Consider the following 16,327-nt stretch of genomic DNA (forward strand, 5'->3'; position numbering starts at 1 on the left):
GTACGGCAGTGAGGACGACCTCAGGACCACTGTGGGCTTCATTCACCAGACCGGACTGACCATGTGACGTGACGGGAACGAAGAAGAAGGAGAAGAATAGAGCTAGGATCAAGTTACTTTAACATAAAGAGCACTGAAATCAAATGATATTTTACAGGGCACACAATCATTCTGACAAATTTTGAAATAGTTATAGACCTTATGGAAGATGTGTGAGAGAGTAATACGCATTCTTCAAATCACAGTTCAATTATAAGAATATACATTAATTATAAGAAAATACTTTAATTATAAGAATATAATTTAATTATAAGAATTATAATCTGAAGTCGAACAAAACACAATTTAGATAATGATGATGATGTTGATGTTGATGATGATTATGATGATGACGACGGTGATAATGATGATGATGATGATAATAATAATAATAATAATAATAATAATAATAATAATAATAATAATAATAATAATAATAATAATAATAATAATAATAACAATAATAATCATAATCATGATAATCACAATAAAATGTAGATATGACAATAGATCTTAATTTTATGTCGTTACGCGTTCTGTTGCCTGTATTTTATTGGTTCAATATATATAAAATATATATATATATATATATATATATATATATATATATATATATAATATATATATATATATATATATATATATATATATATATATATATATATATATATATATATATATAATTGTTGCTTTGTGATTCTGGTAGAAAGTATCAATGAAATGGATACGGTAGATATGGTGTGGTCAGTCCCCAGTGTCAATTCTTATGAAAGAGGACTACGGACTTAAATTATTTCGCCTTTTATTCGACGGGTTTGCTTCGAAGAACAAATTTTATTAAAAAGCGATTAAAAAGTATAATTGAGACAAAAGTTATTCTGCTGGCATTGTGACTGACTATAATGATGGGAACATTGTGTGATTCATAAGAATCACTCTTTCTGTTTTGTTTGTTTTTGTTTTTTTGTTTGTTTGTTGTTGTTTTTGTTTGTTTTTTTGGGGGTATTTTGTTTGTTGTTTTTTGGGGGTGGGGAGAGGGGTGTACTTTTTAAAAAAAAAGTTGACAGTGAATAATATCACGTGACTTTATTCATTGATATAATTGGCTATGACAAAATGCGGTGCTAATTAAATCTTTTGCATTGGAAACGTTGGACAACTCGTATCTTACCAGCACAAAATATCAAATTTAGCCAACGTCCTTATCATACCCGGTTCTAGGCAAAATCCTACCTAGTCAGACACAAGAAAACGCCTATAAGAACCGATTTTTAAAGTCATTTGCATCGCTCAGGTTTAAGACTAGTAAGTCCTTGACTAGACTGGAAATGAACTCAATCTAGTCGCCCTATATAATAATAATAATAATAATAATAATAATAATAATAATAATAATAATAATAATAATAATAGTATAGATTTATAGTGCGCCAAACATCCCTTCATCAGGAGGGCTCTGGGCGCATAACATAGATTAACTTAATCATTAAGCCCTAACACAGTACACGAACAACGCATAATCAAAAGAGGGTGACATAATTCTAGCCCTTTTGTTTGGTCCTTTAGCAAGGCAGTCTACTCACACAATCCCATTGGATTCATACGCCAATGATAATGTCTAGAGTTTAAAAGCGACATCATTTATTGTAAGAGTGCTAGACAAAAAACAAAAAACAAAAACAAACAAACAAGACACCAAACGTCCAACACAAGACGTAAGACGTATAGAATTAATTTGATTGCATATTTGTCCTTGTTAGAGAATAATAATAATAATAATAATAATAATAATAATAATAATAATAATAATAATAACAATAATAATAATAATTATAATATAATAATAATAATAATAATAATAATAATAATAATAATAATAATAATAATAATAATAATAATAATAATAATAATAATAGATCTTTATTGTCCATAAATATGGCAATTTGTCATTTAGTTACACTTGGTATAACGTTATATGATAACTATAACATTGAACAGATACTTCACTCCTACTTATTCTCTCTCGCTCTCTCTCTCTCTCTCTCTCCCTCTCTCTCTCTCTCTCTCTCTCTCTCTCTCTCTCTCTCTCATTATAATGCATGAGGTATGGTCAATTCACAGAATTTAAATAATATTTTGATACTTTCATAGATATATGTCGGCCGAAAGCAACTCCACTTTAATATTATATTTCTTACCTGTACTTGACACCGGCTGTTTCCAACATTTTCTTGGAAGCCAGAAAATATGGCTTAGATTTGTTTTTATCCGAGTAATAAATGACTTCCTTTATAGCTGATTGTATAATGATTTGAGTGCACCCGTTACAGGGAAACAAGGAAACATAGATCTTGCAATCAGAAAGATCGGCTTGGATACTGTTCAAAACAGCATTTAATTCAGCATGGCAAACTGTTGAAGAGAAAAAACGAAACGTTAGCTATATATAACTGTATATTCAGTAAATGTGCACTAAGCGCTTTACAACTAGTACCAAACCAACCGCTGAACATGTCAAACTACAATAATTTTTTCTCCGACATAGACAACGCCGTAATTGGTCACGTGCTCTTTACACCCAATCACAGTGATGAAATGGTAAAAATAAACTTTAACATGGGCTCAAGTTTACGTTACCGCTATCAAATCCCCCCCCCCCCTTCCCCCCCTCCTTCCAAAGATCTAAAGCCGAATGTCAATGCATGACATAGCTTCAATGATAGAATATAATATTGAATGCTAACTTGTAATTGCCCATGTAATGGACGGCAGCAGCCTCTTATGGTTTTCACACTACTTTGTTATGACGATATACCCAATCAGCAAAGTCTGGTCCGCATTCGTGCACCGTCGCAAACCCGCCGGGTAGCATCGTCACAACACACCGTTCGACTAGATGCTCTGCCGTCTCAGATTCTTGCCCACATCGGGTACATGTTGGACAGGTAGAAAGACCCCACCGATGAAGCGCACTGGCCGTGAGGCAGCTCCTCTACCGAAGCCGATTCGCAGTCACCCAGTGTCTCCTCTTACTTGTAATTGCCCATGTAATGGACGGCCGTGTCGTCTTCACACTGAACACGGGGGAGAAGTTGTCAGGTTTCTGTACTAGTAACGTCAACCACCTTGCATCAGCGATGCCTGGCTGGCGGCTTCTGCCACTTGCACTCATTATGCGTTTCAACTGTCCTGAAACTGCGGAGCAGCTGGTTAAATATTTCGTTGTGACGCAGTTCCCGGACAGGTCCGCAACAGTGCGTGAACGCAAAAGTCTTTTCTGATTTGTAAATTGCATTGTGTAACAAGAACCTGAAATAGTGCTGAAGCAGAAATCAAATCTAAAGAGAGGAACCCGCCTCAAACAAGAGTTCGAATCTTGATCTTATTCTGGTGTATTTTGTGTGTGCTTTGATCCAGTAAGCCACGGTGCTGGTGATGTCATTAAATCACATATTGTTCCTTCTGTTGGTGGTGGAGTTCTTTTTCATTCTTCCTTATCCATTTCCAATGAGAGCTCATCTCAGTAGTTTCATCCATGATTTTAATTGGCTGATAAAGAACTGAAAAAGTATGAAACAGTGCCCCCCCCCCCCCCCAAAAAAAAAAAAAACAAAAACAAAAAAAAAAAAAACAAGACAGAAAAATACAATAAAAAAAACATCTAAAAAAAATCAGGCTATAACTGTCTAGGGATCGAACCTCAGACGGGATACCGTTACACTAGATCTGTAGCGGAAATTTGTTTACATGGGTCTTTCGAACAGCGGCTCTTTTTGGGGAATGTCTTGTGAATATGGATTTGGTTTGGGACATAAAACAAGGCAAATGACCTACCTGTCTCGTGTTGTATGTGTGTGTGTGTGTGTGTGTGTGTGTGTGTGTGTGTGTGCATGCAAGTTAGTGCAGCCAAGAAGAAGAAGAAGAAGAAGAAGAAGAAGAAGAAGAAGAAGAAAACCAAAACCCAGAAACAATTGGAACCCTTCAAAGGCGAAATTCGATCTTATTCTGACACAACATTCGATCTTATAATTCTCATCAAAAGACAAGTAACGGCAAACTAATTATAAATAATTGAAGCCCAAGTCTCGATACTCTTACTGCTCTCTTGACGGAAACGGTTTATTCTAAAAATGATATCGATAAAAGAAAACTATTACTTCAAAACAAACACAAAATCAGCGTCAGGTTAAAGGGCTTGTACAAACTCCTATGTACTGCGTCACCAGGCGAGCCAGTTACTTTCATCTTCCCCCATGCTCCTTCCCGTCATCCCTTATCTCCCTTATACAATGACATCTACAGAGGTATTCTTAGAAGACGTTGGTCCTTTCTCATGATGAAACGAATCTTCTTGCACGTCTCATCGGTAATCAGGAGTTCTGAGGTTCGATCCCCAATCGAGTTGAGTTCTGAGTTCGTATTTCTGGTTCCTTTTGATTTTAAATTCAACTTTTTAAAGTTTCATTTCGATATAATAAATGACAACTGGACATGGATTAGAAGCTTCAATTTAATCATAGAAGATAGATATTTCGGGCGTTTCGGGTTTCCCCTTTGTCAATAAAACACGATGAATGAAACACTTAAGACAAATGAGAGATATTTGTTGGTAAAATGGAAGCTACCATTCCGTTTCCTATTGTTTCCTTCGAAGTTCAAGCAGCAACATCCTATATTTTCGATATAATACACGTTAGTCATCTGTGATGACTTATATAAATTCAGCTAGGTAGATTCATAAAGGTTAGTTTTAAATATCTTATTATAATACATCTTGTAACTGACCATATGGATCCTTACTCCTCAACCAGTCTTCGGATTTGGTCCAATACATCTCCTCATCAGGACACCCGTCAGGCATGCCATTGTATCCCATACCCACAATCCTATTCCTAGGGTTTACAATGCAAGCACCTACCTGAAAATATATCAAGAAAACAATGATTAAATTCATGCAATCCTTAGCAAAGTGCATACAGGGTTGTAAGGCAGATGACTAACTCAAGATATCGATAGGATGGGCGAAGTAGCATGTTCCGTTTGTTAATGAATTTGGGCGACAAAGTCATTCGAGGAGTCATATACGTCCTCTATGGAAAGTTAGGTCCACCTCTTATGTTTACATTAAATACATCTATATTTTCTATTAAAAAGTTGATTGGAAGTCTTCTGAATTTTGTTACCAACTCGTTTCAATGATAACGGATTAATTCTAATCTTATTACTTTTTGTGTTATTCACCAGATTAAAAATAATCAATTTTAAACGTCAAATAAATTACTTAAATTATTCTCCTATTACTACGGATGAGAAAAATAGGGTATGGAGAAGTGCCAGATAAGATAAAATAAGATATTCATCCAAAAAAATGGAAATTCGTTTACATACGTGGCATGCATGAAAATGTAGAAACTACAAAGTTGAGAATCTATGGCGACAATATATATATATATATATATATATTATATATATATATATATATATAATATATATATATAAATATATATATATATATATATATATATATATATATAAATATATATATATATATATATTGAATCGTGTTTGATACAAATATGGTACGAAAAGTGCTCGACATGTAGTAATGGAGCGAATTATTATTTAAAATATTTACCACAATGTTTGGGGCAGTCTACATCGATGTTTCAGGCTTAATTTGCCATCTTCAGGACTGAGTTGTTTTGTTGACTGTTGTTGTTTCTTGAAGTGGTTCCGGTTTGAAGTTAATTAAGAGGAATTTGCGCCGATGGGGACACTTTCCGTAGATCTCATTTTTAACAGGATACACACCAACATCAAAACAATGTAGCTTATGCCTGGAAGAAAAATATACCATAATCAAACAACCTCATGAAGCCACACTCAACATGAAAAATGAGATCTACGGAAAGTGTCCCCATCGGCGCAAATTCCTCTTAATTAACTTCAAACCGGAACCACTTCAAGAAACAACAACAGTCAACAAAACAACTCAGTCCTGAAGATGGCAAATTAAGCCTGAAACATCGATGTAGACTGCCCCAAACATTGTGGTAAATATTTTAAATAATAAAATATATATATATATATATATATATATATATATATATATATATATATATATATGATATATGCAAATGCACAAAAATGTAAAAATATACAACCAAGAACCAATAGCAACACTTTATATATTAATTTGATAAATTGAGATAGGCCATACCTGCTCTGGCCTTTAGTCCGAACTTGTGAGTGTATATTTAAAAGATAGTATTTAATTTAAATGACAGTTGCGCGTTAAAAATTCGAACACCATGTGGCAAAAATGAATTAAGGTGTGACGTGTTGTCTTTGTTTTTATAGATATAAGGCGACGGCTCCTCATGGAGAACAAAATATGTTTACTTAGACAAAATCTCTTGAACAGTTCTTCCACAAAGAAACCAAAGAATAAAAAGTCACATCAACGAAAACGAGAACATCAACGAAAAACGATAATCGAAAAATTTAGAAACAATATGAACCTTTTAGATGTTTCCCCTCTGCCGTCTTCAGCCAAACTGTATCTCTTGAGTTCAATGTGCTTTTCAATTCTAATGTTTTATTTTTGTAATCTCATGTTTACCGAAAAGGACCTTAATGAAATTGAAAATATAATTGTGAACAAAGTTAGAAATTGGTTACATTTGAATAATTCATGTTTTTCGGGTTACCAAACCCTAAAATAATTTATTATGCAAAACACTTATCCTTTGCCCTGTCCATACTCAATTGTGACTATGACTGTGTGAAGATAACAGCCACAAACAGCCTGAACCTTCATCTAACGCGCCTCATTAGACGAAAAAGAAGAAAACACTTTCGCCGGTTTTTGTCACAACGGCAAACGCCTCCAAAATAATATAAAAGTTAATTGGCCAAAGTCATTTTGGGTGGATCTTTTTGAAAAGTGTATCCGCCAAAATGTTTCCTTAATAAAAGATGAAGATTATGTGATGACTGTACAGGCTGATAGTGACGTCAGTTGTACTTTTAAGTCCCCAAAATGTTTTCAAAACTTCCTTAAAAGTGTGAGACTGAATGAAATTTCCATGAACTGGCGTCTCAAGGAAGAATTGTTAGAGAAGCCACTGGGGTAAACCACGCTCTCTCCTCCAGTTTCATATTCAATCATAAATTCCCTGACGAAATTAGAACGTTTGCTATAAAATGCCGATTGCAGCTTCTCGAGTGCGACAGTCTACTTCATACATATTACCCATTGTCATACTCCAAAGGCTGCAAGATCTGTAATCATCCGTCAGATACGATATCTCACGTTGTAAACGGATGTACAAAATTCAAATTAATATATCAAAAACGACAAAATAGAATTGTTGACATTATTTTTGACAAAATACCTAAAAACGACACTACTCAAATTTTCAAAGACACATTCATCAGACCAAGTTTTTTCGACAGTGACAAATCCTCATTTAATACTAACAGTAATCGACCGGACATTTTAAAAATCAACAAAGAAATGAAAACAGCCCAAATTGTTGAAATTTCAGTCCCATTTGATGCTCATATTAACAAGTCATTCCAAACTAAATTTGAAAAGTACTTTCCTTTATGCATGGAAATAAATGCCCTTGGATATAAATCCGAGGTTATCGTTCTTTCTGTAGGTAGCCTCGGCTATCTCCATGGTAGATTTGTGAATGGCTTAAAGATTCTGGGCATTAAAAGCAAAGAAGCAAAAGTCCTTTCAAAATATATAAGTAACAGTGCCATCATTGGCTCTTACAAAGTTTGGAGACAAAGATGTAAAATTCATAATAATTAGTAGCACTACATATTTAATAATATAGATATTTGTCTATTTATATATCCCTCTATCTATATGTATCCATCTATTTGTCAAATATTCCAAATATATCAATTTGTATATCATTGTAATAATCGATTTAATTATTATTATTATTATTATTATTATTTATTATTATTATTATTATTATTATTATTATTATTATTATTATTATTATTATTATTATTATTATTATTATTATTATTAATATTATCATTATTATTATCATTATTATTATTATTATTATTATTATTATTATTATTATTATTATTATTATTATTATTATTATTATTATTATTATTGTCATTATTATCATCATCGTAATTATTAGCACTGTTGTTATCATCACAACAATTATCAACATTATTATTATTATAGTGGTAGGGATTATTATCAATATCATTGTTATTATTATTATTATTATTGTTGTTATTATTATTAATATCATTGCTACCGTTGTTACTCTCATCGTCGTCGTCTCCATCACCGCCATGGCCACCACTGTTATTGCCAGCATCGCCGACATCATCATCGTCATTGTCATCATCATCATTGTCATCATCATCATCATCATCATCATCATCATCATCATCATCATCATCTTCATCATCGTCATCATCGTATTCATCATCATTATCATCGTCATCAACACTAAAATCATTATTACCTCTGAGACATTCTGTGGCAGAGTCTGAAACTTTACTGTTCAAATTAATACTCCAGCTCTATACATTGTACATTATTTTAGGAAATGGTATTATGTCAATGAATATGTTACCCTTGTTACATTATCATGTATATTTCCTGAAATAAACAATTTTGATATGTATGTATGTATGTATTATGTATGTATTATGTATGTATGTATGTATTTATGTGTGTGTGTGTGTGTGTGTGTGTGTGAGTGGGTGGGTGGGTAGGTGGGTGGTGTGTTTGTGTGTATGTATGTATGCAAGTATGTATATATGTATGTGTGTATGTATGTATGTATGTATGTATGTATGTATGTATGTATGTATGTATGTATGTATAAATGTATGTATGCATGTATGTATTTATGTATCAATCTATCTATCTATCCATCTAACTATCTATCTTTCTATTTATCTATCTAGCTAGCTATATGTTATCTATCCATCAATCTATCTACCTATCTATATATCCATCTATCTATCTATCTATCTATCTATCTATCTATCTATCTATCTATCTATCTATGTCTCTATCCATCAATCTATCTACCTTTCTATATATCCATCCATCTATCTATCTATGTCTCTATCTATCTATCTCTTTATATCTCCCTCTCTTTATCTCTCTCTCTCTATCTATATATCTATCTATCTATCTATCTATCTATCTATCTATCTATCTATCTATCTATCTATCTATCTATCTATCTATATATCGACACATGCAAGGTGACACAATTAAGAGAGAACCCGTCATTTAAAAAAACACATGAAAGATAATGTACCAATTTTAATGACATTTTATAAACTAAAACACCAATTACGATCATTTCTACAAGCGGAACATCATTGAACAAACTGAAACAGGGAAAAAGTTATTCAGAATTAGGAAAATACAAAAAGAATACATTTTAATTAAACTGTGACTGACGCACTACTATAAACAAATAATATACATAATAATTAAAGTAATTATGATGCTTATCAAATGACTTACTTGAATTCCTCTTCGCTCCATGTGGAGCATCGGGCCTCTACGAGCGTCCTCCATCTACTTCTGACCTTGGCCTTTTTTTTTTTGGTAGCCTCTCAGGTGAGGCCTGCCCTTTTCATTTCGTCTGACAGTGAGCGACTCCATGTCTGTTTTGGACGCTCCACCTTTCGTGTCCCTTGGGGTTCAAATGCCCATTTTTAAATGTCAAGACCCTTCAAAACAATTAATATTTCTTGTTTTACTCCAAATGACCCTCCCCCCACCTCTATTACCGAAATGCATAATTGAATAAAAGGTGGGTTCTATTTTTTTTGTGTCACATTGTATAATGCAGATTGAATGTTCATATATAAATACCTGAGTTATTGGGTCTTTGCTTCTTTGGCCACTCAAGAAAGCACATGCCATAAAATAATCTTCCCACGAAAGGACACCTTCCCGTTTTCCCGACGACATTCTAAGACAAAAAAAAAAGAAAGAAACAATAAATAAATAAACACTAGGAAAGAAAAAGGATCAAAAGGAAAAAAAGCAAGTAGATAATGAATGATCAAAAATAAAATCTTGGGGAAAAGTCGTTTTTGTGTAATCAGACTAAATGACATCAGTCTCACGTAACTTTATACCTTTTATGAACTTGTGCTCTATTTCATTTGGGTGCCAGTCTTGGTTTTTGGATCATTTGTCATTATAAAGCACATCATAACCATAATTATTAAAGGTTACATCGAAAGCCATTTGAATATCCTGTTATTTTGCAGATATAATATATAATAATACATGTACAAACAAAATAAAAGATCACATTGATACATGGATATTATTCCACCCCTCTCCCTAAATAGTAATGCGTAATATTATGTTCACAATAGGGAATGAGATTAGCGAAAGAGTAGCGTCCCTTGATTGGACGTCACCCATAGTCTGTGACGTCACCGGCGGAAAAGTTATTAGAGAGAGAACGTCATGTTGGTTGTGCGCATGCGTCTCTCGTCCTCGTGGATCTTTACCTTGCAGCTGGTGAGGGGGCTTTAGCCACACGGGAGGGCAAAGGTGTAAATCCCGGGTATCGAGCCAACGAGCCACATGAGCTGCTCGCCCCGGTGTGTGACTAAATTTGATCCAACCCGGTGCCCGAATAGCAGCCGCTATCCCGGGCGCCACACTACTTCGATATGATGGTTCCAATACTGCACAGTCAATGGCGAAGCGGTCTGCCGCCTAGCCAAATAATACCGCGTTCGATCGCCAGGGTCGTCGGCACGTTCGAGAAAAAAGCAAGCGTCCCTCCACACCTTCGGTTCGCGGCCTGCCGAACAGAAAATGCGATGTCGGGAATAGCGACCTGATGAACATATTGTCCTTGAACATCGAGAGCCAGAGTATGGCAAAAATGAGCTTTTGTCAAAGCTACTGGCCGCCCATAGCGTAGACATTCTCCTGTTACAGGAGACCCACCTTTACTCAGGCGCGCAATCTTCCCGATTCCAGATCCCAGGCTATATGGTGGTCCAACGCGATGACACTTCGAGGCTCAAAGGAGGGGTTAGCGTTTACGCTAAAGAGACAACGAAGGTAAGGGTCATAGAGAGCGTAACGGACAGCAATGGAGTGAACCGAATTTCCGTGAAAGTAGGTGGACTGTGTTTGCATAATATCTACAAACCACATAGAGCGACTTGGACTACACCACCGGTACCGGTGGTCAGCCATCCTTCCATCTGTCTGGGAGACTTTAATAGCTACCATCACAAATGGGGCTACCGAGACTGCAACGAGGCAGGAAGACAACTGCGCTCATGGATGGGCTGTAACGATCTACACCTAGTGTACGACCCTACAGCCAAGGGTACCTTCAGGGGTACCCGCCATAAGAAGGAGTATACTCCAGACCTCACCCTGGTTACGAAAGGCGCGAACGGTGAACCGCTGCAGGTGAAGCGAACAGTCCTCGGGGACTTTCCGTATAGCCAGCACAGGCCGGTTCTTGTCACAGCGGGAATGACAATACCGAGGGTGCCGTCTCTCCCACTTTGCAGATGGAACTTCAGGAAGGCTGACTGGGAGGAATTCAGTTCCTATATCGAGCAGTTCTGCCCTGCCATTCCTCCCAAGTCCGAGAATATAACCAGATTTATCAGGCTACTGGCTAAGAGTGCTCAACGTTCTATTCCACGGGGCAAACAGAAATTCTACACCCCTTGCTGGACAGCAGAGTCGGAAGAGCTGTACAAAGAGTACCAGCAGACCCAGTCCCAGGACGTAGCCGGTAGACTAATTCCGTCTCTGGCAAAGGGAAGGAAGCAACGGTGGCAGGAGACCGTGGAAAGTCTCGACTTTACACACTCCAGCCGCCACGCTTGGCGTCTGATAAAGAAATTGGACCCGGACCGGAATTACGCGAAGGCTGCACCGGAGTGTGAGGCAGACACAATTGCCAAGAACATTGGTTCGTAGCAAACGGGTCCCTAATCAGACTTTTGACCGTAGCGTCCGCAAGGCGTACCGTATGATTTTGGACTCGTTACCTGCGGAGGAGTCGGAGCAGCCATTAGCGATGTAAAGAACGGCAAAGCAGCAGGGATAGATGGTGTATATCCCGATATGGTGACGCATCTGGGCTCCAGGGCACGGGCCTGGCTGGCAGAGGCAATGTCCGACGTCCTTGCAAAAGGAAAGCTTCCACAAGTGTGGAAGCATGCGAAGATAGTTACCATCCTGAAGCCCGGGAAACCGGCGAAGGAGGCCGACAGTTACAGACCCATATCTCTGCTGAGCTGTCTTTACAAATTGTTGGAGCGTGTTCTATTAAACCGGTGGGGGCCGGTCCTAGACGCTGCCCTGCCACCCGAGCAGGCGGGCTTCAGGGAAGGGAGGTGCACCACGGAGCAGGTCATTGCCCTTACAGAGCATATTGAGCGTGGGTTCGAGAGAAACCAGCAAACAGGTGCTGTCTTTATAGACCTATCAGCGGCGTACGATACGGTCTGGTGCGGAGGGTTGATGCTCAAACTATCAAAAGTCATAAGGTGCAAAAAGACCTTGAAGTTGTTCTCTTCGATCTTAAGGGAAAGACAATTCCACGTCGCGCTGGGAGACGCCACGAGCAAAGTAAGGAGATTGAAGAATGGGGTCCCTCATGGGTCGGTACTTGCGCCAATGTTGTTTAACGTCTACATTAGCGATATGCCAAACACTTTCTCCCTGAGGCTGGGATACGCGGACGACTGGGCACTCGTTACTCAGAGTAAAGTGTGGACCCGTCTCGAGAGCGTACTCAGCGAGGACGTCACCAGACTCAAATCCTACTTCGACAAGTGGTACCTGAAGATGAACACTTAAAAAACCGTGGCCACTGCATTCCACCTATGCAGTGCTTGGCACACCCGCAAACTGAATGTCCTAGTCGGGGACCAGCCACTCCCATATGAGCCGCATCCAAAATATTTAGGGGTGATGTTGGATCGCAGCCTTACCTATCGGGTGCATCTCGAAGGGGTTGCCCGGAAGATAGAGAAGCGGAACAGTCTTCTGAGGAAGCTGGCGGGATCGACTTGGGGCGCTAGCCAAGCGCTCCTGAGAACTTCCGCCCTGGCACTATGCTATTCCACCGCGGAGTTTTGCGCTCCAATGTGGGTTAGAAGCAGAAACGTTGAGATGGTGGATGTAAAACTTCGCAAGTCGATGCACATAGGTCAGGAACGCTAGCAACAACTCCTAGAGAATGGGGCCCGATAATGGCAGCGATCCAGCCCCCCCATGTCCGGAGGGAGACGATTACGGGAAACTGGCTGAGTAAGATTAAAGAGAGAGGGAATGGGGATACCCCTCTGAAACGCATAATGGACTGCACCCCCGTTTCGAACCGAAATAAGTCCCGGCAACCCTTGTACGCAGAATCCCTGACTACAGACAGAGCTGCACATACGAGATGGAAGTCGATTTGGACGAATTCAATCCCTCGTGGGGGCGGAGACGTAACCTCCTCTAAGCTTGGTGAGAAGTTGCCAGGCTTTGATACCAGTAAGAGGAGACACTGGGTGACCGCGAATCGGCTTCGGTCGAGGAGCTGCCTCACGACCAGTGCGCTTCATCGGTGGGGTCTTTCTACCCGTCCAACATATACCCGCTGTGGGCAAGAAGCTGAGACGGCAGAGCATCTAGTCGAACGGTCTGTTATGACGATGCTACCCGGCGGGTGTGCGACGGGAATGCGGACCGGACTTTGCTGATTGGGTCGATCGTCATAACATAGTAGTGTGAAAACCATAAAAGGCTGCTGCCGTTGACGTCACAGACTATGGGTGACGGTACTCTTCCGCTAATCTCATTCTCTATAATGATTTGTGACGTCAGATTATCAAGCTTAAATTTAACTAAAAATCAGATTCTTTAAAAAGAAGTATCAAGTGAATGTTTTGAAGATGTATTTTATTCAAAGATGAGGAAATAATAATCGATTGAGGGGTAGGATAAATGATTGAAATGGAATTCGAACTTTGTTCCTAACGCGCACTCACAAGCTCGTGCAGCGGTTGGGAACACGTCCAGAATTCCTAACAGACTAACAGCAAGAGTGTCAGAATCGTATATTATTCCACTCCTCCCATTGGAAATCCCTATTATTTCTTAGTAAATATGTAATTGTTGAATAATGCTTTGTCGTTGGGAGAATTAGGCTAAAAATGTGCAAATTCGGGTTGAAAACATGAAAATTTGCATACAGGTTTATAAGACCCATAGAAAAAACATCTGATGTAGAACCACTCTGGCAATCAATCATAACGTATCGGTTTAAGGCCTAAGATTTTACCTATTACAGCTATATTAAAGAAGGGAAATAACTGCGTAAAATACATATTTTCGTCATATTCATTGTATTATGGAAAATTAGGCTAAAACCGTGCACATTGGGGTTGGAATCCTGAAAATTGGCATATAGGCAGCTAAGACCCGTATAAATAACACCTGCTATAGAACCACTCTGGCAATTTATCATAACAGTGCGTTTTTAGTACTTTTAGTTTTTCCTATATAGCATTACTTATCCGAGGAAATAACCACGATAATACAATGTGCGTTCTAAAACTTTAAATACACTGATGGTTATTTTGTGTTGTAACTAGTAGATAAAGGAGGGAGAGGGGGGGGGAGGGAGTGAGTGGGAGAGACGGAGAGAGAGAGCGAGAGAGAGAGATAGGGAGAGAGAGAGAGAGAGAGAGAGAGAGAGAGAGAGAGAGAGAGAGAGAGAGAGAGAAGGAGAGAGATAATTTTACTCATTACTATACTGACCTAACACCCCCCCCCCCCCAGCGCATCTACACAAGTCAGTGCCAGGCAAACCGGACCTTCAACACTTGCATGGGGTCCCGATACATTCTCTCTTATTTTAACACTTGATGTGTTTTTGGGACACTTTTGACGATTCTGGAAATAAGCTCCACAGTGGTTCATGTCGATCGTGACATTTGTTGCAGGGTTCTCTTTTATAAAAGGTATAATGTTAGCAAAAGCTCGACTTCTTTCAAGAACTGTGACATCATCATTATCCTCAACAGTGACATCTTTTAAAGCTTGTTTTTGAAGTATCGTGTATGACAAATTTTATGGTAGTGTGCCTCCTGGGGGACTAAATCTCCTCCGGCAATAAATGACAACATATCAGAATCTTTGATAGATAACGCTATTTCACGAATAATATATTCCATGTCTGTTGTCATTTCAGAATGGAGTACTCCCGATTCCATGTTTTTACCAAAAAAAAAGCACGTTTGTTTATTACAGCCAATCTCTATTTTTGAACGTTGTCTCATTAATTCTCGTCGGTGACTCCTCCAAGTCAAATGACGAAGTTTGGAATTCTTGTAGGGAATTTCTTTTAGATTCCTTTAATTCTAATCGACTAATTTTGTTGGCATTTAAGCTTTCAATAATCTCATTTCTTTCTGATGAATTTGAAAAAAATAGATACATCCAACTTGTTTTCATCACAAACCAAAGAATTGAATTGTGTTTAATCTTCAAAAAGAGTTTCATAGCCTTGCCCTTTGTCATACCTATTCGACTTAGAGGAACATTCTAATAGGTCTGTGTTATCTTGTTGGCCAATCAAACACTTGTCCCAGTCTCTGGGAGCAGTTCTTTTTGCCATTGTATGTGTATCTGAAATCATGCAAACGCATTCCTTTATTAGGCATATGCAATATTCTTTCATATCTCTCTCTCTCTCTCTCTCTCTCTCTCTCTCTCTCTCTCTCTCTCTCTCTTTCTTTATTTCTTTCTTTCTTTCGTTCTTTCTGTTAAAGACCCATCATCAGCAGGCAAAATGCGTACAGTGCCTAACATAAGGACACAACAGTACAAATAGAACATTCTCCCATTGTCCCCATGCGGTAAATAACGTAAAGTAAATAACTTGCCACAATACTGCAGCATAGTGGTTGATGTTGATGATGATGATGATGATGATGATGATGGTGATGATGATGATGATGATGATGATGATGATGATGATGATGATGATGATGATGATGATGATGATGATGATTATAGCGTTCTTATATAATTTAAGTGGTATGCCGACTCTTTACTGTAATCAAGATTGACCGAAATAGGTTTTAACTCACGTCAAATTATTATAGCAGTATTTTTGGAAAGAAAGGAAAACAGGAGGAGGGGAGAAGGAGCACTGTCCTTTGTCAACACCGGTTGTCGGCATTTATTGAGCTGTGTTCTGCTAGTCTGTTTTGTCTACCC

The 16,327-nt window shown here is 38.0% G+C and overlaps 1 protein-coding gene across 3 annotated transcripts in view; it reads right to left on the bottom strand.

Annotated features, from left to right (window-relative positions):
* The window catches only part of LOC144971436 (deoxycytidylate deaminase-like), a 34,436-nt gene that overhangs the window by 6,128 nt on the left and 11,981 nt on the right, over window positions 1-16,327 (bottom strand). For 2 of the 3 annotated variants that reach the window (XM_078912346.1, XM_078912345.1), the window contains exons 2-4: window positions 9,929-10,028; window positions 4,825-4,957; window positions 2,238-2,451 (exon numbers count right to left, since the gene is read on the bottom strand). In XM_078912346.1, the coding sequence (XP_078768472.1) occupies window positions 2,238-2,451; window positions 4,825-4,957; window positions 9,929-10,027 (446 nt within the window). In that variant the 5' untranslated portion in view covers window position 10,028. Of the gene's footprint in view, window positions 1-2,237; window positions 2,452-4,824; window positions 4,958-9,928; window positions 10,029-15,627; window positions 15,734-16,327 lie in introns of all 3 variants that reach the window. The other variant, XM_078912343.1, reaches the window with a different exon arrangement.

The sequence above is a fragment of the Berghia stephanieae genome, chromosome 4 (assembly GCF_034508935.2).
Source record: "Berghia stephanieae isolate SIO BIC M18660-M18661 chromosome 4, UCSD_Bste_1.3, whole genome shotgun sequence".
Taxonomy (NCBI): Eukaryota; Metazoa; Mollusca; class Gastropoda; order Nudibranchia; family Aeolidiidae; genus Berghia; species Berghia stephanieae.